The following is a 27,575-nucleotide window of genomic DNA, read 5'->3' as shown; positions in this document are numbered from 1 at the left end:
ATGGTTGAGGTTTCCCAGGTGGAGTCGAATTTAACCGTAGGCTCCACTCCTGGTGGTGCCCTTCTGGACATTCCTTTAAGGTTCAGCTTTGCAACCATACTGCCCACGTAAAACAAACAATTTGCCTTCATGAACGCTGTTTGGAGGGTCATGACTCGTGGGAATAACGCCGCCCAATCAGTTAACCTGCTAGAGAGATCCTTCGTTGCTCCCAAGCATGACATCACACTCCCTAGGAGGAAGGTAATGCCACTGTGGCGACCGTACTCCTGGGGGCGACACAAGTGCACTGATGCCCAGCCACTGCTCGATGAATCTGCTGGTACATTGACCCAGACCACTACATTCCCCTCGCACGCTACACGGCCTGAATCTGACCCTGATGAAACTCAGGTTACCCTTCCATATACAGTTCCATCTTACACGGTGACAAAGAGGAAGCTGCAGATGAAAGTGCAGGTTCGGCCCACCCGCCATCAGACACACCACCGTACTATCAGGGGCACTGTGCCAGTGCCGTCGCCAACGAGTGGGCCCCCCCTGCTTGCTCAGGATCACAGCACTTGCAAGGTTGAAATACTGTGCAGTGAGATGGAAGATGGGGACGATGAGGAGTCCAGACTAGTACAGGGATTCCCTAGCGAGGAGACTGATTTGATTGTTTTCAATGTTGGGACAGCAATTTTTGGGGAGCACGTTACTCTGGAGAATGATAGATGGGGCCCACCATACACTGGAACATTCCAAAGGTGGACATCAGACACTGGAGCAGCATTTACAGGGCCCATTATACACTAGAGCATTAGAAATGGGGCCCATTATGTTTGGAGCATTATTTGGGCCCATAAGACAGTGGAGCTTCATCCATGGGGACCAACATATACTGTAGCATTATGTGGAGCTCATCATATACTGTTTCAAACATTATATGGGACCAATGATTCTGTACGGAGAAATAGATGGGCCTCGTCATGAGATGTAAAAAGTGAAGTATTTTTCATTGTACTATACCGCTATTTCTCTGCCGTATCGGAGCATGATGAGTTTTGGTATGTGTTAAAGGGGCGCTCTTTCGCCCAGGGCACATGAAAACCTGGAGCCAGCCCCCCCCCACAACTTTAGCCAAATAACCCCCATTTTTCAGTGCGTAACTTGTATTATGAAGTTAATTAAGGTTGACAAGTTTAAGTAAGAAGAATTGATGCTTTTGGCATTCAAATGGGCACTGTAGGTGTGTTTCCTGTCCTCCTCTCACTGCCGACTTTTATTCCCCATTGACTTACATTGGGTTTCGTGTTTCGGGACGACCCCGACTTTTCCCTATAATCGGACGATCTTGCTCGACCCGACTTTTGGAAAAGTCGGGTTTCACGAAACGAAACGCGACCCTAAAAAATCAAAAGTCGCTCAACTCTACTCCTGACCACACTCCAACACTCGCACCCCACACAACAGAGTAGTTCAGCAAAGCAACATTGCGGCTCTTTGCTTAGAGAGTAGCAGAGCACCTTTGGTGGTTTCCTGCTTGGAACACTAAACGTGCTGGGAGGCGGGTGGAGTTAGAATACATAAAAGAGCGGGGAGGTTTAGAATTACAGGTCAGTCTGAGGGAGGAAGTCACTCAGAGAGGAGTGAGATCCCTGGAAGAGGGATGGAGGAAGGAGTGCTGCAGCTGCCTCAGTGGTCTGAGCCAGCTGGCATGGGAAAGGAAAGGAGAAAGACATTGAACTGTAACCTGAGCACCCATAAGAAAGAGAGACAAGTACGGAACGAAGGAGTATAAGAGAACAGAGAGGACGTGGGTTAGAGGAAGAACCCTGCCTAGAAGTTCTAAGCGCAAAGCCGGGGCCCGGTCCCCGAGGTTGTATGGACACTTATGGTTCTGCAGCAGACACCGGTGGAGTAGTGGGCTGTAAATGCACTACTCCCATCTAAGACTTGGAGCACAACAGCAACTTGGATAGTGAGCCGGGACTCAGGAGTAGGGAGTCCCCGAAGCAGGCTACAGCTGCCTGCTGTACAAGTAGAGTTCTTGGGAACATCTGTCAGGAGGAACTCCAGTGTAACGCAGTACTAGGAGATCTTCACACTTAAAGGCGCTATAGAGATGTTCAGAAAGGCACATGTTGGCGGAGTGTTGGAAGGGAGCATTCCATCTTGCCTGGAGGTTGACCGAGTCCCTGACCTGGAGGACACGGCATGGAATCGGTCACTACAGACTGTGAGTAAAGCTTTGGAGCTACATGCCCTGGTGTCCTCCATTCATTCAAGCGTCCACCTGCCTGGCACTGCTACATTCCCTGTGCCAGACACTACACCATCTAAGTGTCACTATATCTACACTGCCCTGGGGCTACAGCTCCACCTGTGGGGAGCTTCACCATCTTGGCTGCAACACACCACCAGCCTCAGGGGATCTGCATGCAGCGTCGGCCTAACATCTCACTTGCCGAACACCACGGGTGGCGTCACGAACTATTCATTCAAAACCATTACATTTCCCCCATTAATTGGGCGCCCAGGGCCACGGACCGGGTCACCGCTGCTGTGACACATCCCGCTGACACCGGCCCGGTACCGAGTACCCCACAGCCCTGGGAGGGCGACCCACAGGCACGAGCTCTGTTGAGTGAACTACATCACGAATCGAAGCTTGGCGGCTACTGGATGCACGAATGGGGGTGGCGCAAAGGGGGGTGAAAAAGAAAAGTGGAAAACAGCAGGTATGAGTTCTGATGAGTGAACTGCATCACTAGTCAAAGCTCGGCGGCTGCTGGACGTGCGCATGGAGGTGGCGCAAATGGGGGTGAAAAAGAAAAGTGGAAAGCAGCGAGCACGAGTGTTGATGGGTGAACTGGGTCACCTATCAACGCTCAATGGCTGCTAAATGTGCGCACAGAGGCGGCACAAAGGGGGAGTGGAGGATGTAAAAAGAGGAGAAAGGTGGCAGAGGAAAGGGGGGAAGAGGGGGATTGGGGTGCGATCGGGCTGCGATCATGGATGAAAACACTTACAATTGTTGACTCTCTTCTTCTTCTGTCTTGTCTTCTTTCCTTTCTTTAATGTTCTTTGTTCTTTGCTCAGCAGGGATTGTGGTGTCACAGGCTTCTGTGGCATCACAAGGCCCAGTGCAGCAGCAGATCCTGTAGTGTGACCGCACCGTAGAAATCCTCAGCTACTATGAGGACCTGCAACGCGGTCACAGACAGGTCACAAAGCGGTCATACCTCACAGCTCCGATCCTAGGTAGGTCACATCCAGGGCACAGCCAGGTCACAGTGTGGTCACACTACGGCTGTGCCCTGTGATTGGTGCAATCTATGTAATCGTCGATGCGCCAATCACAGCGATCGTGGTTTTATGAGGACGGCGACACCACCAAGGTTGAAGGGACCATCTACCCAGAGGTAAGATGGCGCCTGAATTTTAATGCAATCATCGCAACTTCGGTCGCAGTATTGCATTAAATATATGAAGTAATGATCCATCCATAGTCAAATTAGCCCAGGTCACATGGATGAATCATTACGTCCGATGTCAGAAAGGGGTTAAGGGGTGACTATAGCAGACAATATGCGTCATAATAAACAATGCATGTCATTGTACAGTGTATGTGGGCTGTTAGGATTATACCATTTTATTTCATTTAATCTGAAAGACACTACAGATTGAAGTATTCTAATGTTCCCTATTAAAATAATCAATATTGGGCTATTGCAGAAGTGAGTAAATTTCTCCAAAAACACAATATAATATGACTGCACAGATGTACACTTTCCTAGTTACTAGAGTTATGGGCTGTTATCTTGACCTAGTGAGAATAAACTGATGAGAAAAAATGATAGTTGATAAGAAACAATGTTGCTTTTTTTTGGATCTTTAATTATGCACAGCATCATAATGTGCTAACGCCTATGGTACTATTCTGCTGTTATGACTATTTTCTTCCTTGATACTCCATCTCTGACTATTTATTATGCATTATATATAACAAAGTGTTTTTACTTTTTAGGCTTAACTTGATGTAGGCAACCTAATTCTTGTATAGTTTATGGGGTAAAAACCAAAGACATGCACAACTACCTGGGTGTGCTGGTGGTGGTGCTGATGCTTCTTATAGAAGGTAAGTCAATGTATGCCTCCTGACTATGTCGTCTATGTCTCCAGTGAATGGAGGGTAAATGCAATTTTCACAAAAAATATACTTGATTTGAAAATGTTAAGTAGTTCTTGACGTTGTAATAGAACAAGAGTGATACAGTGGGTACGGAAAGTATTTAGACCCTTTTAAATTTTTCACTCTTTGTTTCATTGCAGCCATTTGGTAAAATTCAAAAAAGTTATTTTTTTTTCTCACTAATGTACACTCTGCATCGTGACTGAAAAAAACAGAAATGTAGAAATTTTTGCAAATCTATTAAAAAAGAAAAACTGAAATATCACATGGTCATAACTCATAAGTATTCAGGCCCTTTGCTCAGTATTGATTAGAAGCACCCTTTTGAGCTAGTACAGCCATGAGTCTTCTTGGGAATGATGCAATAAGTTTTTCACACCTGGATGTGGGCATCCTCTGCCATTCTTCCTTGCAGATCCTCTCCAGTTCCGTCAGGCTTGATTGTGAACGTTGGTGGACAGCCATTTTCAGGTCTCTCCAGAGATGCTCAATTGGGTTTAGGTCAGGGCTCTGGCTGGGCCAGTCAAGAATGATCACAGAGCTGTTCTGAAGACAATCCTTTGTTATTTTAGCCGTGTGCTTAGGGTCATTGTCTTGTTCGAAGTTGAACCTTCGGCCAAGTGTGAGGTCCACAGCACTCTGGAAGAGGTTTTCATCCAGGATATCTCTGTAGTTGGCCGCATTCATGTTTCCTTCAATTGCAACCCCAGTCATCCTGTGCCTGCAGCTGACCCCCCCGCCATAGCATGATGCTGCCACTACCATGTTTCACTTTTGGATTGTATTGGGCAGGTGATGAGCAGTGCCTGGTTTTCTCCACACATATGGCTTAAAATTATCACCAAAAAGTTCCATCTTCGCTCCTCAGACCAGAGAATCTAATTTCTCATAGTCTGGGAGTCCTTCATATGTTTTTTAAGCAAACTCTATGCAGGCTTTCATATGTCTGGCACTGAGGAGAGGCTTCCGTTGGGCCACTCTGCCATAAAGGCCCGACTGGTGGAGGGCTGCAGCAATAGTTGACGTTGTGGAACTTTCTCCCATCTTCCTACTGCATCTGTGGAGCTCAGTCACAGTGATCTTGGCGTTCTTTTTTACCTCTCTCACCAAGGTTCTTCTCCCCCGATTGCTCAGTTTGGCTGGATGGCCAGGTTTAGGAAGACTTATGGTGGTCCCAAACTTCTTCCATTTAAGGATTATGGCGGCCACTGTGCTCTTAGGAACCTTAAGTGCTGCCGAAATTCTTTTGCAACCTTGGCCAGATCTGTGCCTTGCCTCAGTTCTGTCTCTGAGCTCCTTGGCTAGTTCCTTTGACCTCATGATTCTCATTTGGTTTGACAAGCACTATGAGCTGTGAGGTCTTATATGGACAGGTGTGCGCCTTTACAAATCAAGTCCTATCAGTTTAATTAAACACAGCTGGACTCCAATGAAGGTGTAGAACCATCTCAAGGAGGATCACAAGGACATGGACAACACGTGACTTAAAGCGAACCTGTCAGCAGTTCTGGCCGATGAAAGTTGTGGCCATTGCCTTTGAGGGTTTATCTACAGCATTCTATAATACTGTAGTTAAGCCCCTGATCTGACATGAAAGATAAGAAAAATAAGTTTTATTATACTAACCCAGGGGGTGGTCTGGTCTGATGGGTGTCGCACATCCGGGTCCAGCTCCTCCCATTTTCTTGCGATGCCACCCTCCTGCTTGTTTCATAGGCTCCCCGACATCGCGCGCCTGCGCAGGCATACTTATCTGTCCTGTTGAGGCAGAGCAAATTCCTTCAGTGCGCAGGCTCTGGGCCTCTCTGACCTTTCCTGGAGCCTGTGCACTGCAGTACTTTGAGATCTCAAGCACGCAGTTTATGCTAGACAGCCCAGGAATTTACAGGAACTGGAGGGGGGGTTTAATACATTTTTAAAAATTTCTACATTTCTGTTTTATTTCAGTCAATATGGGGTGCAGAGTGTACATTAATGAGAAAAAAATGAACTTTTTGAAGCAATGAAACAGAGTGAAAAATGTAAACGGGTCTGAATACTTTCCGTACCCACTGTATACTGAGGCAGGAGGAAGGTGGAGATCTATATTGTAGGGATTCTACTTGCTCAGGTGCAGCGGGAGACAATCAAAAGGCACATTCCATGTAAAGTTCATAGGTTTTATTGTGTCATAAACCAAAACAGCAGATCACCAAAAGAAACAGCCTTCAGCTCAAGAGAAAAAAACATAAATGTCCATTCCTTCAGGCTCAGTCCTGGAGCCTCAGCACACACAGGAGGTTTGTCCCTCCTCACATACAGCCCTGTGTTTCAGGAGCAGCCTAGTTATAAGGGTATAGCCACACCCATGAACCCAGCAGCTGACTAGTCACGTGATTGTGACCTCACCACAGGTCCTTGCAGTACATTAGAGGTATAGTAATATCCATTATGCCTTAAATTACGGAGACAAGTGATCTCTGAGACACATATCTCCCATCGACTATACAACACTTAGCCATGCCACATACCTCCCCCTCTGCCTAAAGTCGTAGGGCTTGGCACTTTCACCTACCAGGCAAGGGATTCTTGAGAGGGCATCGGCATTCCCATGTAGCTTCCCGGCCCTATGCTCTACATGGAAGTTGAAGTCTTGTAGGGATAAGAACCAGCGGGTGACCCTAGCATTCTTACCCTTGGTTTCCCTCATCCATCTGAGTGGGGAATGGTCAGATATTAACCTAAACTTCCATCCCACCAGGTAGTACTGTAAGGTATCCACTGCCCATTTTATGGACAAACACTCCTCTATAACTGAGTAATTTTTTTCACAAGAAGACAACTTCCTGCTCAAGTAAAGAACAGGATGCTCCTCCCCACGTATCTCCTGGGAAAGGACTGTACCTACCCCGACATCTGAAGCATCTGTCTGAAGGATAAATTCATGTTTAAAGTCCAGGGCCACCAGAACGGGTTGCTTACACAGAGCCCCTTTCATCTCTTGGAAGGCTGACTCTGCCTCTTCGGACCATCTGACCATTACTGACTTTGTCCCCTTTAGAAGATCAGTTAGAGGCGCAGCCATCATAGCGAAGTTTGGGATAAACCTTCTGTAATATCCCACGATCCCCAGGAAGGATTTAACTTGCTTTTTGGACAGAGGTCTCGGCCATGTTTGAATTGCTTGAATTGCTTATTGATTTGGGGTTTGATCTCGCCACACCCCACTACATATCCCAGGTACTTGGCTTCTTCTTTGCCCAAGGCACACTTCTTTGGGTTTATCGTAAAGCCCGCCTCCCTTAGAGCATCAAACACTGATGGACCTTTACTAGGTGAGACTCCCAGTCCGGGGTAAAGATGGCGATATCATCCAGGTACACGGCAGCGTATAGCTTATGAGGCACAAGAATTCTATCCATAGCCCTCTGGGAGGTCGCCGGAGCACCCTGCAGGCCAAACGGATCCGGACATACTGGAAGCACCCGTCTGGTGTAGAAAATGCAGACTTCTCCTTGGCTTCCTGTCCCATGGGGATCTGCCAATATCCCTTTGTCAAATCCAAGGTGGTTATGTACCTGGCAGGTCCAAGTCTCTCGATGAGCTCATCAACGCGTGGCATGGCATATGCGTCAAACTTGGAGACCTCGTTCAGCTTCCGGTAATCGTTGTAGAACCTCCATTCACCATCCGGTTTTGGGACCAGGACAATCGGGCTCGAACAGCCGCTCTTGGATTCCTCAATGACCCCGAGCTTCAACATACGCTGCACCTCCTTGGAGATTACTTCTCGACGGGCCTCAGGAATTCGATACGGCTTCACTTTCACCCGCACATGTGGCTCAGTCAGAACTTTGTGCTCAACGACCTTTGTGCATCCCAGCAATTCTGAAAATAGGTCCTGGTTTCTCTGGAGTAACTCCCGGCACTGTTGTTTCTGGGCCTTCTATAGCGTTTCCGCTATGGTAACCGCTCCAACCTCACCTTCTAAGTTGCCCAGTAAACACGGAGTTACCGCTGGCTCTCTATCTTGCCACGGCTTGAGGAGGTTGACATGGTAAACCTGGTATGGTTTCCGTCTTCCGTCTTCCAGGTTGGTGAATTTTATAATTTACCTCACCAAGCTTCTCCACCACCTCATACGGCCCTTGCCATTTGGCCAAGTACTTACTCTCCACTGTCGGAATTAGCACGAGAACTCAGTCTCCCGGGCTGAACTCCCTCACTCTTGCTGACCAGTTGTAGACCCTGGCCTGAGCCTCTTGTGCCTGGCGGAGATGTTCTTTAACAATGGGCATCACCTTCGCAATCCTCTGCTGCATCAGTGCCTCATGCTCAATGACGCTTCTGTGGGCCGTGACTTCAGCTTCCCAGGTTTCCTTGGCTATATCTAGGAGACCTTGCAGATGTCGGCCATACCGAAGCTCGAAGGGTGAGAACCCCGTGTGTCATGTCCGCCATGTTTGTCATGTCTGCCATGTCTGTTTTGTCTCAAGAACTCCTGGAGCGATGTGCATGTGCATATCTTGTCTGCTGTCCTGCATGTTCGCTAGAGCCGTGTGCACACTCACCTCATGTCTGAGCTGCAGGATGCCTGCGTTTCTGCTCTGCCTTCTGTGATCTTCTCGTCTTGTCTAGAGTCCCTGATCATGTGTCCCTGCCTGGATCCTGCACTGTCTGGTTCTGCAATCATCTCATCATGTCTGGAACTCTGATCATGTGACCTGTCTAGGTTTCAGCACTGATTCTGCAGTCATCTCGTCATGTCTAGAACTCTGATCATGTGACTGTGCTCTGTTATCCTGTGGATCTGAACCCGGAAGTGCTCCCCTGGTCCTGACCTGGAAGAGGAGGTGCTATGCCCTATATCAGGCCGCCCCTTCCTTTGCTCAGGGCCTGAGTATTGTGTGGTGTCCCTGCATGGCTGCTTGGTCTGTGGGGCGCTCCGTCTATTCTGTGCCCTTGCACTCTGCTCTGTCGTGCATCTCTGCACACGCTCCGTGCTCGTACTCCATCTCTTGTCCCGTGCCTTGTCTTATGTTTGTCCGTTGTGCCATGTTCGTCTTTGTCCTGCTTGGACTTGTAGTCCTTCTGTTTCTCTGCCTTGCCTGTTTTCGCTATGCCTTGTTCCGTACCTTGCCTTGCTCTGCCTTGTTCCTCCCTATGGTCTTTGCTTGCTCTGCCTCGCTCTCTCCTATGGTGCTCTGTTGTGCTCCCTGGCACACGCACCCTTCCTCCTCTCTTTTCCATGTCTAGTCCCAAGGTTCTCCCTTGGCCCGGCTCTGGGCTTCGCCTACGCTCCGCTGCTAGACTCTTTCCTATTATGCTCTCTTGCATGTTTCTAGGCTAGTCACAAGGTTCTCCCTTGGCCCGGCTCTGGGCTTCGGCCTACGCTCCGCTGCTAGCTCTGTTCTTGCTCTGATCTGCTTCCGTTCCTGGTTCTGTACTCTGCTTAAGCCCTGCCTTGTTTCTCTTGTCTTCCCTTGCTCTGGTTCTTCGTATGCTCTTTGCATGCGCCTGGCCTTCCTAGCCTCCTGTTTGTGCCTCAGCCGTGCGCGCCCTAGCCGTGCCCGCCTGCTTGTGCCTCAGCCATGCTCGTCGGTCAGTGACAGCTGTGTCGCCTGCCATGCCTCAGCCGGGTTCGCTGGAGTCTTGCCCGTCTGTCTGTGCCGCAGCCCGATCAGCTAGCCAGTGCCCCAGCCGTGCCCTCTGTGCTCCCTTGCACTTCACGCTGTTTCCGCACTGTGCTCTGCGTGCTCTCTAAAGCACGCGCAGGCCCTCGCCTGCCCATGGCATACCTCCCCGTGCTTCTATAATAGTACGCGCAGGTTTGGCCATGTACCCTGTCGTGCCCTCTTGCACGCACAGGTCCTAACCTGGTCCTTGAACCCTGTTCCTGGCATGCCTCTCTGCACGCGCAGGACTCTGCCTCGCCTGACCCTGGCGTGCCCTTTGCACGCTCAGGACTCTGTCTCGTACCTTGTGCCTTGGCGTGTCTCTACACACACACTCTGTCTCGTGCCTTGGCGTGTCTCTACACACGCACCCTGTCTCGTCTGTGAACCCTGGCATGTCCCCTACACGCGCACCTAGCCTTGAACCCTGGCGTGTCCCCTACACACACACCTTGCCTTGCACCTAGCTTTGAACCCTGGCGTGTCCCCTACACACGCACCTTGCCTTGCACCTAGCCTTGGACCTCGGCGTGTTCCCTATCACGCACCATGCCCGGATATCTGTCGTGCCCCCTTGCCTGGAACCTGGTTTGCCTGCCGGATGCCCGGAACCTGCCGATTGCTGCCAGAGATCATGAGCTGGATGACTGCGGCCTGACGTCCGGAGCTGATGTCCGCAGCCTGATGCCTTGATGATGTCGATCGTTGCCAGCAGTCCGGAGTCCGATGCCATCGTGCCGATACCTGTACCTAGGTGTGCCACCTGGCACGTACCATTCTATGGACCTTGGCGTGCCCATGCGCGCACCTTGCACGTTTGCTTGTTTACACTGTATGTTATCCTAATGAAGTTACCTTGCACCTACGTCTTGTCTCGTCTTGCTTCCTGCTCGTCCTTGTCGTCAGACACTCGTCTAGTGTCCCCTGAGCCGGCCGTCTGGTCCCAGCAGTCGTGGTGGCTCACCCCCTTGGTCTTGCCCCTGACACTCCCTGTACAGGGGGTGGATTCTCACAAGGTAAGCTCGCCCTCGGTGGGTGGGTGCCATGACCCAGAGGGTCCACTCAAAAAATGGGCTCAGCAGGAGCTGAGTCCGTCACACCGTGGAAGCCTGGGGAACTTCATGGATAGAAAACATCAGATACGGTAAGAGACAATCCCAGTCTCTACCGTCTTTCTCTATGGCTTTTCTTAGCATGCTCTTCAGTGTTTTGTTAAATCTCTCAACAAGGCCATCTGACTGCGGATGGTACACTGAGTCCTCAACTGAGAGATCTTCAGAACCTTGCACAACTCCCTCCCTTATTTTCGTGACCCGGTATAACAACTCCCCACTCATCATAAAATAGGGAAACCTTGTGTCCGCACCCAGCTCTTGTGCAACCCCATTAATGACGGTGACATTGTTGAAGGCTTCTCTCAGTGTTGGGTCCCTATGTTGGGCAGTCCCAAAATTCTCACCAGCCATCCCTAACTCCGGAATGTCAGATACAGGGCACCCTTCTTCCTCATCCCCCACAAGGACACATAAAGGAAACCCGTCTACCTCTGATGGTGGCAATACCTCATTAGGGTTCATTGGTTCCCTGCTCTTGCTAGCAATCTCAGAACCCTTACCCCACAGATCCCAAAACAGACAGAAATCCCAGCCTATAATTATAGAATGCAACAAGTCCCGAACGACGCCAACTTCATGGGACTTGGTGCCATGCGCCGTTTCAATGTTCACGCTGGCCATAGAGTCGTCTTTTGCATCACCATGTATGCACCGAACGCCAACCTTTTTACCTGGGAGTAGGTTAAGAGGAAAACTGGCCCATACAAGGGTCACCAACCTCCCGGAGTCTAGCAGCGCCATTACTGCTCGACCATTCACCTTCACGGGACACGCTTGTGGCTCCTCGTTAGGGTTAGGTGGCGAGTTCACACTGCAAGCTGGATATGCATAGTATGAACTACAGCATCCCATGCTGCAGTCCATCTGCTCAGTGGTCTGGGAACAACGGGCAGCTATATGTCCAGGCCCGTCGTGGCACTTCCAGCAAATGATATCACCCGTGGGGACCTTGGGCACCGCCTCCCCCACCCCTTTTTGACCTTGGACACCCCACCCCTTTTTGGGACTCTGCCCCCGGTTGGGACCCTCAATACGGAATGGACTGCTTCCCTAAGGAGCCTTCCATCCCCTGGTATCTCTCGACCAGTCTGACCAGTTCATCGGCATTCTGGGGATCACCTTGGGCAACCCAAGTCTGCAGGGGTCTCGGCAGGGAATGCACAAACCGATCCATCACCACTCGCTCTACCGTCTGTGCAGGGGAAGATGACTCTGGCTGCAGCCATTTCTGGACCAGGTGCAACAGGTCTAACATTTGGAAGCGCGGTGGTTTGTCACGGTGATAGGCCCAGCGGTGAACTCGCTGTGCCCTGATAGTCATTGTCACTCCCAAACATGCGAGAATTTCCGCTTTTAGTTTGGGATACTCCTTGGCGTCTTGTAGAGTCAAGTCCTAGTACGCCTTCTGGGGCTCCCCCGTCAGGTAGGGAGACAGTACCTCTGCCCACTGCTCTTGCTGAAGTTTTTCCCTCTCAGCCACCCTCTCAAATACCGTCAGGATGGCCTCAATATCATCCTCAGGGGTTATTTTCTGTAATGCGCGTCTTACCACCTTCCCGACGTGGGTGGCATCAGCCAGACCTGGGGTTGGGGCGCTCGTCCTGCCCTCCTGGATGGCGGTTGCCAGAAGCTGCATCAGCTGCCGTTGCTCCTGCTGGCTCTGCTGGAACTGCTGCCGTTGCTCCTGCTGGCTCTGCTGGATCTGCTGTAACAACAGCCTGTTGGTCTTCTGTTGCTGTGACTGGGACTGGACCAGGTGTTTCAGCAGATCCTCCATTATTCCAGGTAGTGCTTGCTGCCTTGCTGAAAACTTGACCCAAGACATGCAGCAACTGTCTCAAGTCTCTGCTGGGAATGCTGCCCACACGTCTAGCACCAATTGTAGGGATTCTACTCGCTCAGGTGCAGCGGGAGACAATCAGGAGGCATGTTCCATGTAAAGTTCATAGGGTTTATTGCTTCATAAACCAAAACAGCAGATCACCAAAAGAAACAGCCTTCAGCTCAAGAGAAAAAAACATAAATGTTCATTCCTTCAGGCTCAGTCCTGGAGCCTCAGCACACACAGGAGGCTTGTCCCTCCTCACATACAGCCCTGTGTTTCAGGAGCAGTCTATGTTATAAGGGTATAGCCACACCCATGAACCCAGCAGCTGACTAGTCACGTGATTGTGACCTCACCACAGGTCCTTACAGTACATTAGAGGTATAGTAATATCCATTATGCCTTACATTACGGAGACAAGCCATCTCTGAGACACATATCTCCCATCGACTCTACAACCCTTAGCCATGCCACAATATCTATAGATATACTGTATACAATTCTCAGCATTAGAATTGCAACACATCTCTTCAAATTGAAAGAATGGTGCATAGTGATTCATTCTGAACTGCAAGTGAAAGTAGTTGTCACATACCAAGCTTAAAGGGTCAAACAGTGTCTACTCAAACCATCAGAAAGTGTTTGCATGACATTGGGCTACAAGCCAGAAGTTCAACTACAGGTGTTCTATTGACCTCACACCACTGCTCTGAAAGGTCATCATGGGTGCATAGTAAGATGGTAATGGAGGTTGGAATGGAGGTCTACCTCTTTAGCTATTTAGCAGTAAGTTCCATTTTTGTCTGCGATGCAACTATAGCCAGAGGTTGGTCTGGAGACCATGCTGGCAATGTCATAAGTAGGCCTTTACAAGGGACTGTGAAAGAGTCCTATGAGTCATTTTCAACACAACAATACTACACAGAGCACCCTACATGGCCAAAACATGCTACCATGGCCTGCAGCATTTTCAGTTTACTGGGTGCAGCCATCCTGACACAATCAGAGTTTTCAGACTTAGCAATGCAGCAGCGCTGAGAAATCTGCCCCCGCCCCCACCACATCTAATCCCGCCCGCACCAGGCTCAGCATGTACATTTCTATAGACAGTGAGTTGCTTATCACAAGAGGGGGCAGAGTCGGATGAGTGCAATGATAATGCTCTAGTGATAAAATTTTCACTGTAAGTAAACAACATGACACAACCTGACAAGTAACACAATCTGTGTTTTAACCCCTACCTCATGCTGTCCTCAGGTTACATACTCGTAGCAAAACCTGCAGACAGATTCCCTCCAGCATAAATCCCGTGATTTCCATTATTACATGACTTTTCTTTCTTTGTGTTGCAATTTCAATGTTGAGAAATATATATGTATGTGTATATATATATATATATATATATATATATATATACACATATATTTATATACTGTATATATACACATACAGCTGTGCTCAAAAGTTTACATACCCCAGCTGAATGTTTGCTTTATTGGCCTTTTTTCAGAAAATATGAATGATAACACCAAAACTTTTTCTCCACTCATGGTTAGTGGTTGGGTGAAGCCATCTTTTGTCAAACTACAGTGTTTTCTCTTTTTAAATCATAATGACAACCCAAAACACCCAAATGACCCTGATCAACAGTTTACATACCCTGGTGATTTTGACCTGATAACATGCAGAGAAGCTGACACAAATGGATGTGAATGGCTACTAAAGGTAGCATCCTTACCTGTGACCTGTTCAGGTTGTGTGCATAAAAGCTGAGTGAGTTTCTGGGATACAGACAGACTCTTTCATCTTTCATCCAGCCACTGACGTTTCTGGATTGTGAGTCATGGGGAAAGCAAAAGAATTGTCAACGGATCTACGGGAACAAGTAGTTGAACTGTATAAAACAGGAAAGGGATACAAAAAGATATCCAAGGTAATGATAATGCCAGTCAGCAGCGTTCAAACTGTGATTAACAAATGGAAAATCAGGGGCTCTGTAAAAAAAAACCACGGTCAGGTAAAACAACAAAAATGTTGCCCACAACTGCCAGGGAAATTGCTTGGGATGCAAAGAAAAGCCCACAAATAACATCAGTTGAAATACTGCACTCTCTAAAAACTAGCAGTGTGACTGTTTCAAGATGCACAATAAGGAGGCACTTGAAGAAAAATGGATTGCATGGTCGAGTCGACAGAAGAAAGCCATTACTGCACAAATGCCACAAAGTATTTTGCCTACAATATGCAAAATGGCACAGAGACAAGCCTCAAAACCTCTGGAACAAGGTAATTTTGAGTGATGAGACCAAAATTGAACTTTTTAGCACAACCATAAACGATACATTTGTAGAGAGGTCAACAAGGCCTATAATGAAAGGAACACCATTCCTACTGTAAAGCACTGAGGTGGATCGCTGATGGCTTGGGGATGTGTGAGCTGCAAATGCACAGGAAACTTGGTAAAAGTTGAAGGAAAGATGAATGCAGCATGTTATCAGCAAATACTGGAGGCAAATTTGCACACTTCAGCCCAGAAGCTGGGCATGGGACATACTTGGATGTTCCAACATGTCAACGATCCAAAACACAAGGCCAAGTCGACCTGTCTTTGGCAATGGCAGAACAAAGTGAAGGTTCTGGAGTGGCCATCTCAGTCTCCTGACCTGAATATCATTGAGCCACTCTGGAGAGATCTCAAGCGCGCAGTTCATGCTAGACAGCCTAGGAATTTACAGGAACTGGAGGCTATTTGCCAAGAAGAGTGGGCAGCTTTGCGATCTGAGAAAATAAAGAACCTCATCCACAACTACCACAAAAGACGTCAAGCAGTCATTGATGTTAGAGGGGGCAATACATGGTGTTAAGAAATGGGATATGTGAACTTCTGATCAGGGTCATTTGGATTTTTTGGGCTGTCATTATGATTTCAAAATAGAAAACACAGTAGTTTGACAATAAATGGCTTCACCCAACCACTAACCATGAGTAGAGAAAGATTTTTGGTATTATTATTCATATTCTCTTAAAAAAAAGGCCAAGAAAGCAATAATTCTGCCGGGGTATGTAAACTTTTGAGCACAACTGTATATATATATATATATATATGATATATATATATATATATACTGTACATATACACACAGATACACAGTATATATATACAGTATATATATATATATATATATATATATATATATATATATATATACAGTCATATGTTAAAGTTTGGGCACCCCTATTAATGTTAACCTTTTTTCTTTATAACAATTTTGGTTTTTGCAACAGCTATTTCAGTTTCATATATCTAATAACTGATGGACTCAGTTATATTTCTGGATTCAAATGAGGTTTATTGTACTAACAGAAAATGTGCAATCTGCATTTTAACAAAATTTGACCTGTGCAAAAGTATGGGCACCTCAACATAAAAGTGACATTAATATTTCGTAGATCTTCCTTTTGCAAAAATAACAGCCTGTAGTCGCTTCTTGTAGCTATTAATGAGTTCCTGGATCCTGGATGAAGGTATTTGTGACCATTCCTGTTTACAAAACAGTTCCAGTTCAGTTAAGCTTGATGGTCGCCGAGCATGGACAGCCCGCTTCAAATCATCCCACAGATGTTCAATGATATTCAGGTCTGGGGACTGGGATGGCCATTCCAGAACATTGTAATTGTTCCTCTACATGAATGCCTGAGTAGATTTGGAGCGGTGTTTTGGATCATTGTCTTGCTGAAATATCCATCCCCTGCGTAACTTCAACTTCGTCACTGATTCTTGCACATTATTGTCAAGAATCTGCTGATACTGAGTTGAATCCATGCGACCCTCAACTTTAACAAGATTCCCGGTGGCCGGCATTGGCCACACAGCCCCAAAGCATGATGGAACCTCCACCAAATTTTACTGTGGGTAGCAAATGTTTTTCTTGGAATGCTGTGTTTTTTAGCCTCCATGCATAATGCCTTTTTGTATGACCAAACAACTCAATCTTTGTTTCATCAGTCCACAGGACCTTCTTCCAAAATGTAACTGGCTTGTCCAAATGTGCTTTTGCATACCTCAGGCGACTCTGTTTGTGGCGTGCTTGCAGAAACGGCTTCTTTCGCCTCACTCTCCCATACAACTTCTCCTTGTGCAAAGTGCACTGTATTGTTGACCGATGCAAAGTGACACCATCTGCAGCAAGATGATGCTGCAGGTCTTTGGAGGTGGTCTGTGGATTGTCCTTGACTGTTCTCACCATTCTTCTTCTCTGCCTTTCTGATATTTTTCTTGGCCTGCCACTTCTAGGCTTAACAAGAACTGTACCTGTGTTCTTCCATTTCCTTACTATGTTCCTCACAGTGGAAACTGACAGGTTAAATCTCTGAGACAACTTTTTGTATCCTTCCCCTGAAAAGCTATGTTGAATAATCTTTGTTTTCAGATCATTTGAGAGTTGTTTTGAGGAGCCCATGATGCCACTCTTCATAGGAGAATCAAATAGGAGAACTACTTGCAAGTGGCCACCTTAAATACCTTTTCTCATGATTTGATACACCTGGCTATGAAGTTCAAAGCTCAATGAGGTTACAAAACCAATTTAGTGCTTCAGGAAGTCAGTAAAAAGTAGTTAGGAGTGTTCAAATCAAGAAAATGATAAGGGTGCCCATACTTTTGCACCGGTCAAATTTTGTTTAAATGCAGATTGCACATTTTCTGTTAGTACAATAAACCTCATTTGAATCCAGAAATATAACTGAGTCCATCAGTTATTAGATATATGAAACTGAAATAGCTGTTACAAAAACCAAAATTGTTATAAAGAAAAAAGGTTAACATTAATAGGGGTGCCCAAACTTTAACATATGACTGTATATATATATACAGATATGGTAAGAGGTGACTGAGTGTCACAGTCGTGGTTTGTGGAACCACTGTGCCACGGACAGCGGAGAGCCTGGAGGGGTGTAACTAAGTGATCACCTGACTATTCACTAGAGCCTCTGATGATGAGGTTAGACTTGGCTCCCGATGAAGGCCAGGTGTCACTCCAGGATGGACCAATGGTCGCACAGCAGCTGGACCCAAAGCACAGACTGGATGGAGCAACAGGCAGAGCTTGTATCAGAGTGCAGCTGACCAAGTTCATATCAGAGTGCAGCAGACAGAGTTTGTGTCAGAGACAGAGTTTGTGTCATAGTGCAGCAAGCAAGTTTTGCTTCAGAGTACAGCAAGCAGGATTTTCTTCAGAGTGCAGCAAGTGGGATTTGCTTCAAAGTGCAGCAGGCAGGATTTGCTTCAGAGTGCAGCAGGTAAGATTTGCAATTAGAGTACAGCAGGCAGGATTTGTACTTAGAGTATAACATGCAGGATTTGTACTTAGTGTACTATAGGCAGGACTTGTACTGGTATGCGACCTTACACAACATAGACTGAAACAGGAAGGTTGCTCAGGCACCTCCCCAGTGGAGAGGAAGCAATAAATACATAATGCCTCAAAACCATTGGCTGGGGAGAAAATAGCATGTGCATGTGCTTGCCCTTTAAGATAGTGGGAGAGCGCGTGCCCTTAGAACATGGCTAGAGGCCTGGCTGGAAGTGCTGCTGGAGTATGCAGAGAGGAACCAACTGCAGCGCGGGCGTGGTGCTAACACTGACCGAGTAGATGTATCCACAGCCTTCTCTCGTCCCCAAACTCTAAAACAAAACAGTAGATTTTGTTCTGCCATTCCCTTCTACACCCCTTTTTGGTTGAAATGTTTCGTTGGTGGTATATCATAAAACATTGAATGAAAGCATGTATATATTGTACATGCCCATTTCCTTCTCTGCATATATAATTCACATTAGATACGAATAAAAAGCTGCATTTTCCATTTTTACTGCCATACAATAATCACATTGCATCATCTCCTTTAATAGATCATCAGTGCTGTCAAATCATCGTAGCTTCTTCAGTCATTGAGATTGGTTCTCCTTTGTCGGCATCCTGTCACTGCTCTCAGAAGAATGAAAAGATTGAATTGAAAATGAAACTAGATGAAGATTTTGTCCCATGTGGTCACGACAGCCATGTTCAGGGTAGCTCATGTTCAGCGTACTTTAAAAGCTTCAATAAAACCTCAGGATTGTTGCAGTGCTATGACAGCAGTGGTGATGGACTTCAGATCATGGACCAAGTTGAAATTAAAGCTGGTTGTGAGTTTCACTTTTTGATGTGTAATATAAACATTTTTTAGGAGATTCTTTAAATCTACACCTATTAAAAAATGAAATGACCAAATAGGCCCAACTGCACCCTGAATAAAAAGTGCAAAAAAACACATAAAAAATGTGAGGTATTAGCTGATATTTTGGCCAAAATTCGTGAGCCCGTAACCTGCGCCAAAGGTCCCCACGTTTACGGGTCCCTAACACTAAATCCAAACACTGAAATAGCACAAAAAGAGGACTTAAAAATCCTCCAATAATACAAGAAAACAGCAAAAAAGCAGAGAGGTTTACCCGTCCAGGCCTCCAGATAATTGCACTATCAGGATGGAGTGGACCCATACAATTAAGATGACAACACAGGTGCAAGAATACCGATGAAACAACCGCTCACAGCCTACCAATACATGGAGGGGGCGATTGCTTGGTATGTTAATGCACAATAAAAAACTTTTATGCGGCCCTGTTCACACTGTGGCAATGCACAGCATCCAGGTTAACAGCCTAGTAGTGAATCCCTTCTATTAGCTCAGGCGGGCTGCCCAGCGCTATCAAAATGCATGCCATGTGAACAGACACCGCAGTTTACATGACCAAATGGACCCAACTGCACCTTGAATAAAAAGTGCAAAAAACACATAAAAAATGTGAGGTATTAGCTGATATTTTGGCCAAAATACGTGAGCCCGTAACCTGCTGGAGGCTTGGACGGGTAAACCTCTCTGCTTTTTTGCTGTTTTCCTGATGAAGAAAGAAGTAGATTTCTCTAATACGTTACATTGTAAAATTTCTTACTTTCACAAGTTCTACTGATTTATGAAAAATTAAAATGACAGTTATTCTTTAAGCAATCCAATGCTCTAACACTAAATAAATGATGTTTTATTCTACATGCAAATGAGGATGAAGAGCTGTTGGTGTCCCGAAGCACCCCCTGAGTCTCTGCAACCTCAGCTTCATTCCCCACCTAGGGCCACCTTCTTTGGCTGGACTGACAGCTCACTGACTATATAGTCAAGCTAGTGAGGTGTCAGTCAAGTAGAAAATGGCACTTTGTGAGGAATAGACTTGAGGGGGCAGATGTTTGAGAAGTGCTCAGATTATGCCCAGAGCACTTAAACTGCATTTGCATATGGAATACAACATCTTGTTTTCCACTAATGCTGTAGTAAAGGCACAGATTGTGTTATGTTTTAAAGACCTACATACCCATATGGGCAGTTTGGGGGTCTGGATCATGCAGACAGATCTCTGCAAAGTGATGCCAAGATGCAGCACGTGCTGATGGGGTATTTAATAATGTCTGAGCAAAGCATTTCTGTTACATTACTACTGTATTGCAGAGGGATAAAATATATTAAAACTCTGAAGAGGAGAGCGAATCCCATAGCAGTGCAGCTTATGTCATAAATAGTAAAATAATATATATGTATACAGTATATATACAGTGAAGGAAATAACTATTTAATCCCTTGCTGATTTTGTAAGTTTGCCCACTCACAAAGACATGAACAGTCTATAATTTTAAGGGTAGGTTAATTTTAACATTGAGAGATAGAATATCAAAAAAAAAATCCAGAAAATCACATTGTATAAATTATATACAGTAAATTTATTTGCATTTTGCAGTGAGAAATAAGTATTTGATCCCCTACCAACCATTAAGAGTTCTGGCTTCTACAGACCAGTTAGACGCTCCTAATAAACTGGTTAATTGCATTAAAGACAGCTGTCTTACATAGTCACCTATAAAAGACTCCTGTCCACAGACTCAATTAATCAGTCAGACTCTGACCTCTACAAGATGGGCAATACCAAAGAGCTTTCTAAGGATATCAGGGACAAGATCATAGACCTGCACAAAGCTGGAATGGGCTATAAAACCATACATATGAAGCTGGGTGAGGAGACAACTGTTGGTGCAATAGTAAGAAAATGGAAGTTGACATCGATCTGGGGCACCATGCAAAATCTCACCTCGTGGGGTATCCTTGAAAAACATCTGACTGCTGTGCTTGCCAACAAGGGTTTTGCCACCAAGTATTAAGTCTTGTTTGCCAGAGGAATCAAATACTTATTTCTCACTGCAAAATGCAAACAAATTTATATAATTTATAAAATGTGATTTTCTGGATTTTATTTTTGATATTCTATCTCTCATTGTTAAAATTAACCTACCATTAAAATTATAGTTTGTTCATGTCTTTGTCAGTGGGCAAACTTACAAAATCACCAAGGGATCAAATACTTATTTCCTTCACTGTATACAGGTGCTTCTCACAAAATGGACATATCATCAAAAAGTTAATTTATTTCAGTTCTTCAATACAAAAAAGTGAAACTCATATATAGAGTCATTACAAACAGAGTGATCTATTTCACGTGTTTATTTCTGTTAATGTTGATGATTATGGCTTACAGATAATGAAAAGCCAAAAGTAATTATCTCAGTAAATTAGAATAATTAACAAAAAATTAACTATTTTAAGAATTCTAATTTTGTGAGAAGCTCCTGTGTGTGAATATATTTATAAATGAGGACTTGTGTATAGAGTTACAATGACTATATTACATTACACACTACCGTAACGCTGAGTAAAAGGAACACAACAGAGTTTTCAGAAAGGATAGTATTGCACTGTTCATCAAGATATTATGATTGTGGAAACTGATTGCACGAGAATGTAGGTAACCCCAATAATTGTACAACAATAATGAAGAAAAAAAAAACAACTTGAAAAAATATCTAAAATCTAAACAAATAAGGAAAAGATGAAACATGCTAAACATTAAATATTACAAATCTGCTATTTTACAGACCCTCCATCTCCACCAACCAACATCAGTTGCTTAATGAATATCGCCAAAAACATTGTCAACTGCACATGGCAACTTCAGAACAACTCACTCTTGCAAGAAAATGTCACGCTGTTATCTTTCAAGTACGTAGGTAGATGTAAGATTATTGCCCTCTATTTGTAATGATGCCTGTCACCTCCAAGTTCACAATTATAAATTTTTGTCTGTTGCAGGTCTGACAACACATGTAGAAGTCATGAAAGCAATATATATACATGTAATCCCTTAAAAGGGGACAACTTTTGCATAATTCCGCGGGAACATTTTGAGAATTTTGGAGAACTAGCAGTACGAGTGACGGTGCAAAACAAGATTGGATCAGCTACTTCGTCCATTCTTTGTCTGACCCCATTACTGGAAGGTAATTTTTAAATTTTTTAGGGGAATTGTACAGTTAGCCTCATTGCTGCTTATGAATGCAGTGGGTAAGTATTTTATCAAACTCTGTAATAATATTAGGTGTTGGGTAAAACAACACAACACAGCATGTCAGCAAAAGCACCCTTAATTCATATGTTATTACAAATGTGACTCTACCCTGAAGAGGTCATAATTCCTAAATCCTAGAGATAGTTGTGATGTGCATATCTTGCTGGTTACAGAAATAGATGTATTTCCTATAATAGAATATTTGTACTTTGGTCCATTTAGAGCTTTATATTATCCATACCATCCTCCCAATCTTCATACCACAACATCAGCTTTTTTACCATAGTAGCCTTGGTCGTCAATCCATGTAGTCAAGGATAACTTTAGATTGCAGATGTTGATACTCGTTCAGAGGGAAGAACATCTTTTAAAGGGTCTCTGTCAACACAGGATCACTTTTCAAACTAAGTCCCGAGTGGTCAAATATTTAAATACACCTTCTCACTTGCTTGTTTTCCATTAATCTTCACCCCTCTTCTTCTTTGATTGACAGCTCTGGCTTCATAGAGTCTGAGAAGTGAGGAGACAGATGGAAACCAAGCAGGCGGGAACGTGTATTTATATGTTTGTCTCCAAGTGCACCAAGTGCCAGTACTGGGTTTGAACACTCATAATGGGCTGACAGAGTTTCAATAAATATGTGCCCAAATCAAAAGGGTATTCTAAGTTCCTTGTCAAAACAGAAGATATGTCAAGTGGTCAATCTGTAAATAATTTAACTTTAAACCACCACACCAGCGTTATTTAATTACAGTGCTGGACTTGTGCTATTAATCTAAGTTCCCTGTACTTAGTCTTCCACTTACACCTGTTCTTGGCACCACTTCAGTCAATCTTAAATTGCTCTAGTGTTTGATGGGAGAGCTGGAAGTCAGAACTCAATCTAAGTCTATGAGAGCCAGAACGTGGCCAGAACAACGTTGTCATAGACTTACACTGAAATCTTGTGACCGCTACCTCTCACTTTTTTCTATCAGTCAGAAGTTATAGGGTCACAAAATGATGGCGTGGGACTGGAGTGGTGCCTGGACGAGCTGAAGACGGCGGATGGTAAATATAACACTAGGGGGAGGAAAATTAGATTAGTAGCACCACTCCAGCGCTGAAATAAAAAAAATGCTGGAGTGGTGCTTTAACTGTGAGTGGTACACACTTACTGTAGATATGTGACTGTGTGGATCATGCATAAATGTGTCACACAAATCACCCATAGATGACTCTGATTATATACTACAGTAGAATTATATCAGTTCTACATAATGATAACATAAGAATGATAAAGGATGTAGGATAATAATGGATGTCATGTTCTGAAGTAGTTGTATATTTATATTTTAGTGAAGCTTGACCCAGTAATAATTAAAGATGTTGTACCTCATAACAACTGTATTTCATTACAATGGACATATGGGAAAGCAGACTTTTTAAAAAAAGGCATGAGATGTCAGCTTCGCTACAAAGAGCATACAGAGATGGATTGGATGGCGGTAAGTCTTATGATTTCTCAACCTATTTCTAAAGGAGCCATCTGCCAAACATGGGTATGCTTTGGGCTTACCAATGTCGAAGTCTATGCCAAAATTAAAGATGTCTCAGTATATCATTCATTATCTTACCACAGAATAAATTCCAATAAGCATAAGAAGAACGATGCTGATACTAAACCAGAGATCGTTGCAACTAGGAAAACCCTGTGCATATGATCATATTCATGAAATATACCCCCTAGTAACACCTCACAATAAAATAGGGAGGTGTGTGAATTTTAATTAAAGGTCCATGATCACAGCTGTTGCACAAATCCATGATAGAGCACTCATAGGCTGCCTTTGGCCTGTACTGTACATCCATTTACTACTGATGATCGAGCACGGAAATGCACAAGAGCTCGGTATTCAAATCGAGCAGGGAGGACGCTCGAAGTGCTCGACGCGAGTAACAAGTATAATGGATGTCAATGGGAAACTAGAGCATTTTTCAAGAATACCCAATCCGAAGGGCTGTGGAGGCAAGAAAATTGCTGAAATGGATGAAAACAGCGCTCATATGGAATGGGAACAGCATGGGGAAGACTTCTGGATGCATCTCTGATTCCCAGGTCACTGCTGGGAATAATGTTGTCAGAGTATTATGCAAGTTTTACCGACTGACAATAAAACATAGAGTGGCTATAATGACCCTCTACAAATTTAGAAAGATTGAGGCATACTGGCCCTCTAAACATTTGGAGAGAGTGATGCATAATGGCTGTCTAAAGATTAGGAGATAATTATTATCATGACCCTCTAAAACTTAAAAGAGAGTGAACCATAATGGCCCTCTTAAAATTTGGAGAGAGTGACACATAATGGCCCTCTAAAAATTTGGAGAGAGTGACGCATAATGGCCCTATAAAGTTTTGGAGAGAGTGACTACAATGACACTAAAAATGTGAAAAGAGTGACGCATAATTGCCCTCTAAAGATTTTGAGAGTGTGATGCATAATGGCCCTCTAAAAATTTTGAATGCTGGCTTCCTGTTGACCCTATAAGGATTGTGAGTCTGGGCCCTATGTTGACCTTATAAAGTCTTTGAGTGAGGGCTGCCTGCTGCCCCTATAAAGATTTTGAGTGAGGACCGCCTAATGACCCTATAAAGATTTGGACTGAGGACGGTATGATGACACTATAAAGATTTTGAGAGAGGACAACCTGTTAACCCTATAAAGATTTTGAGTGAGGGCTGCCTCATGATCCTACATTTGAATTGGCTTTATGTTCCGCTGCTGTCATCCACTGGGGTTGAGAAGTCTGTGTCAATCCAGGCCTTGTTCATTTTGAGTGAGGAACACATGATGACCTTATCAAGATTTTGAGTGAGGGCCACCTGTTGACCTTATACAGATTTTGAGTGAGGGGCTCCTGATGTCTCTATAAAGATTTAGAGTGAGGGCAAACTGTTGACCCTATAAAGATTTGGAGTGAAGGTCGACTGTTGATCCTACATTTTAAATGGCTTTATGATTTGCTGCTGTCATCAGGTGAGGTTGAGAACTCTGGGCCAATTCAGACCTTGTTCATTTTCAGTGAGGGACACAAGATGATAAAATAAAGATTTTGAATGAGGGCCGTCTGTTTACCCTATAAAGATTTTGAGTGAGGACCACCTGACATCCCTGTTCATATGGTGGAGGAGGAGGAGGAAAAAGACAAGAAAAAAAAGAAAGCATGAACAGTATACCCTTTTATGGGTGGGACGGAGTGCATGGCAATACACCGGAAAAATAAGGAACATTTGAATTTACTTTATGTTTTATGTTTCTCAATCCCACCGGATGACATGGTGGGATTGAGAAGTCTGGGCCTATCCAGGCCTTGTTTATTTTGATGAGAGTCAGACTGTTGGAATTTTCAGTTGACAGGCAGATGCACCTTTCAGTTAATATGTGCCACTAAAAACCCGCTCTGACCAAACGCAAGCAGCAGGGCAAGCCAGCACCTCTAAGGCATAGACAGACAGTTAATACCACGTGTCCAGCTGGAAAACCCAACAGTTGTATGGCACAGAGAAATCACGGAAGACTCTGGTATGGTCAGCTAGGTACTACTTCACATCTTCAAAAACTTTTCCCTCTTTGTCAGACTATCCCATGCATCAAGGCCTGGGTCCCAGACCTTTGATAGTGTTCTCCTGTCTCTGTTGGAACTGGTGTGTATCTCCCTCATCTCTCTTCCTCAGTTGCCCAAGGATCTATAGCCTCTGTAATCAGCATTGTTAGATGGAATTTTTTTCTCTTCTGGCCTTCTGGTATTGCATCATTTTACTAGCCTTCTCCACCGCAGGAAGGAGAGATAGAAAGTTCTCCTTGTAGCACGTGTCGAGAAAGATGAACAAACAGTAATTAGTGTTGGCCAAAAGACGTATAACACAAGGGTCATGGGAAAGGCAGCTGGACATAAAGTCAGCAGTGTGTCAGACTTACAAACTTTTCCAGACTCTCCATCTCTTCTTCCACCCTCTCCTCCTCTTTAGCCCATCCACGCTGAACAGAATGGATGAAGCTGGTGTTGGTAGTACCATCACTCAACCATCTCCTGTTTCTCCTCCTTCTCAGCCTCCTCATTATCACCCTATCCATGATGAGAAGATGACATGAGATTGGGCTGTGTAGTATCACCCTGTGTACTTTCTTCCTCCATCTCCACCATGTTCACATGCAAAGTTTCTTCTTGAATTATAAGCAGCAAGCATTTCAGTAGACACAGAAGCAGGATGTTTATGCTGATTATGATGTCATCACCGCTCACCATCTTGGTTCTCATAGATTGTTATGTGTAGAGGCTGACCAGAATACTGATGTTCATGTAGCTGGTATTCAACTACTGCCCTCTGCTGCTCACAAAGCCTTGCCAACTAATGTAATTTGGAATTCCAGCACGTGGTCACATCGTACACCATTCGATGAGCTGGCACTTGCAAGTGCTACTGCAGTACTGCCAGACCAGCGGCAGTTGTAGCTGACTTGCGGAAATGGACACACACACAGCATACCTTACAAGTAGCTCAGGAAAATCTGGGTAGGTTTTTATAAAGCACTGGACCACTAAGTTGTGCACATTGGCCAGGCATGGTATGTGTGCAAGCTTGCCAAGGTCGAGAGCTGCCACCAGTTTACAGTCATTATCACACATGACCATGCCTGTTGTAAGTTCAACGGCGAGAGCAACAGACCTGTCTGGTCTGTTTTACCTTTCAACAACTCTGTGGCGGTATTCTGTTTATGACCTAAACAAATTAGTCTCAGTAGAGCCTGTTTCAGCTTCACCGAGGCAGTGCTGCAGTGCTTCCAGCTTGCGACTGATATGGATGGGACATGGAGGAAGAGGGGAGGAGAAGGTGCAGGAACTGACATAGGAGGTTGAGAAAACTCAGATGGAACTAGGGCTCGCAATCCTAGGCATCGGTACCACATGTGCTGTCCTAGGGTCTGACCCAGTCCCGATCTCCATTAAGTTCACCCAGTGTGCTGTCATGTAAATGTAGAGTCATAAGCACTTGTCCATGTGTTGGTCATTAAGTGGACCTCTCCAGGAACTGCCTTGGCCAGGGCAAGGGTGATGTGATGGGACAAGTGCTGGTGTTAACTGCTTCCTAAATACACTGTGCGGTGCATCTCATCACCAGGTCTTATATAAGACCCCATGATGCGATGTGGCTACCCAATCACAGTATGGCATTACCGTACAGGGGGGGCGGGGACTCAAGCACGGCGCTCGACCACCCAGGATACTCGATCGCGTAACGAGCGTGCCCAAGCATCCCAATGGTCGATTGGGCGTC

The 27,575-nt window shown here is 45.1% G+C and overlaps 1 protein-coding gene across 1 annotated transcript in view; it reads left to right on the top strand.

The window, feature by feature from the left end:
• The window catches only part of CSF3R (colony stimulating factor 3 receptor), a 151,323-nt gene that overhangs the window by 41,326 nt on the left and 82,422 nt on the right, over window positions 1–27,575 (top strand). Inside the window, exons 2-6 of the mRNA XM_073562641.1 lie at window positions 4,013–4,123; window positions 18,680–18,955; window positions 21,786–21,909; window positions 22,000–22,187; window positions 23,594–23,742. Of these exons, the coding sequence (XP_073418742.1) occupies window positions 4,072–4,123; window positions 18,680–18,955; window positions 21,786–21,909; window positions 22,000–22,187; window positions 23,594–23,742 (789 nt within the window). The 5' untranslated portion in view covers window positions 4,013–4,071. The remainder of the gene's footprint in view (window positions 1–4,012; window positions 4,124–18,679; window positions 18,956–21,785; window positions 21,910–21,999; window positions 22,188–23,593; window positions 23,743–27,575) is intronic.

The sequence above is a fragment of the Dendrobates tinctorius genome, unplaced genomic scaffold (assembly GCF_039654945.1).
Source record: "Dendrobates tinctorius isolate UK_male_01 unplaced genomic scaffold, ASM3965494v1 ptg000015l, whole genome shotgun sequence".
Lineage (NCBI taxonomy): Eukaryota > Metazoa > Chordata > Amphibia > Anura > Dendrobatidae > Dendrobates > Dendrobates tinctorius.
This window is presented reverse-complemented; position numbering and strand designations above follow the sequence as displayed.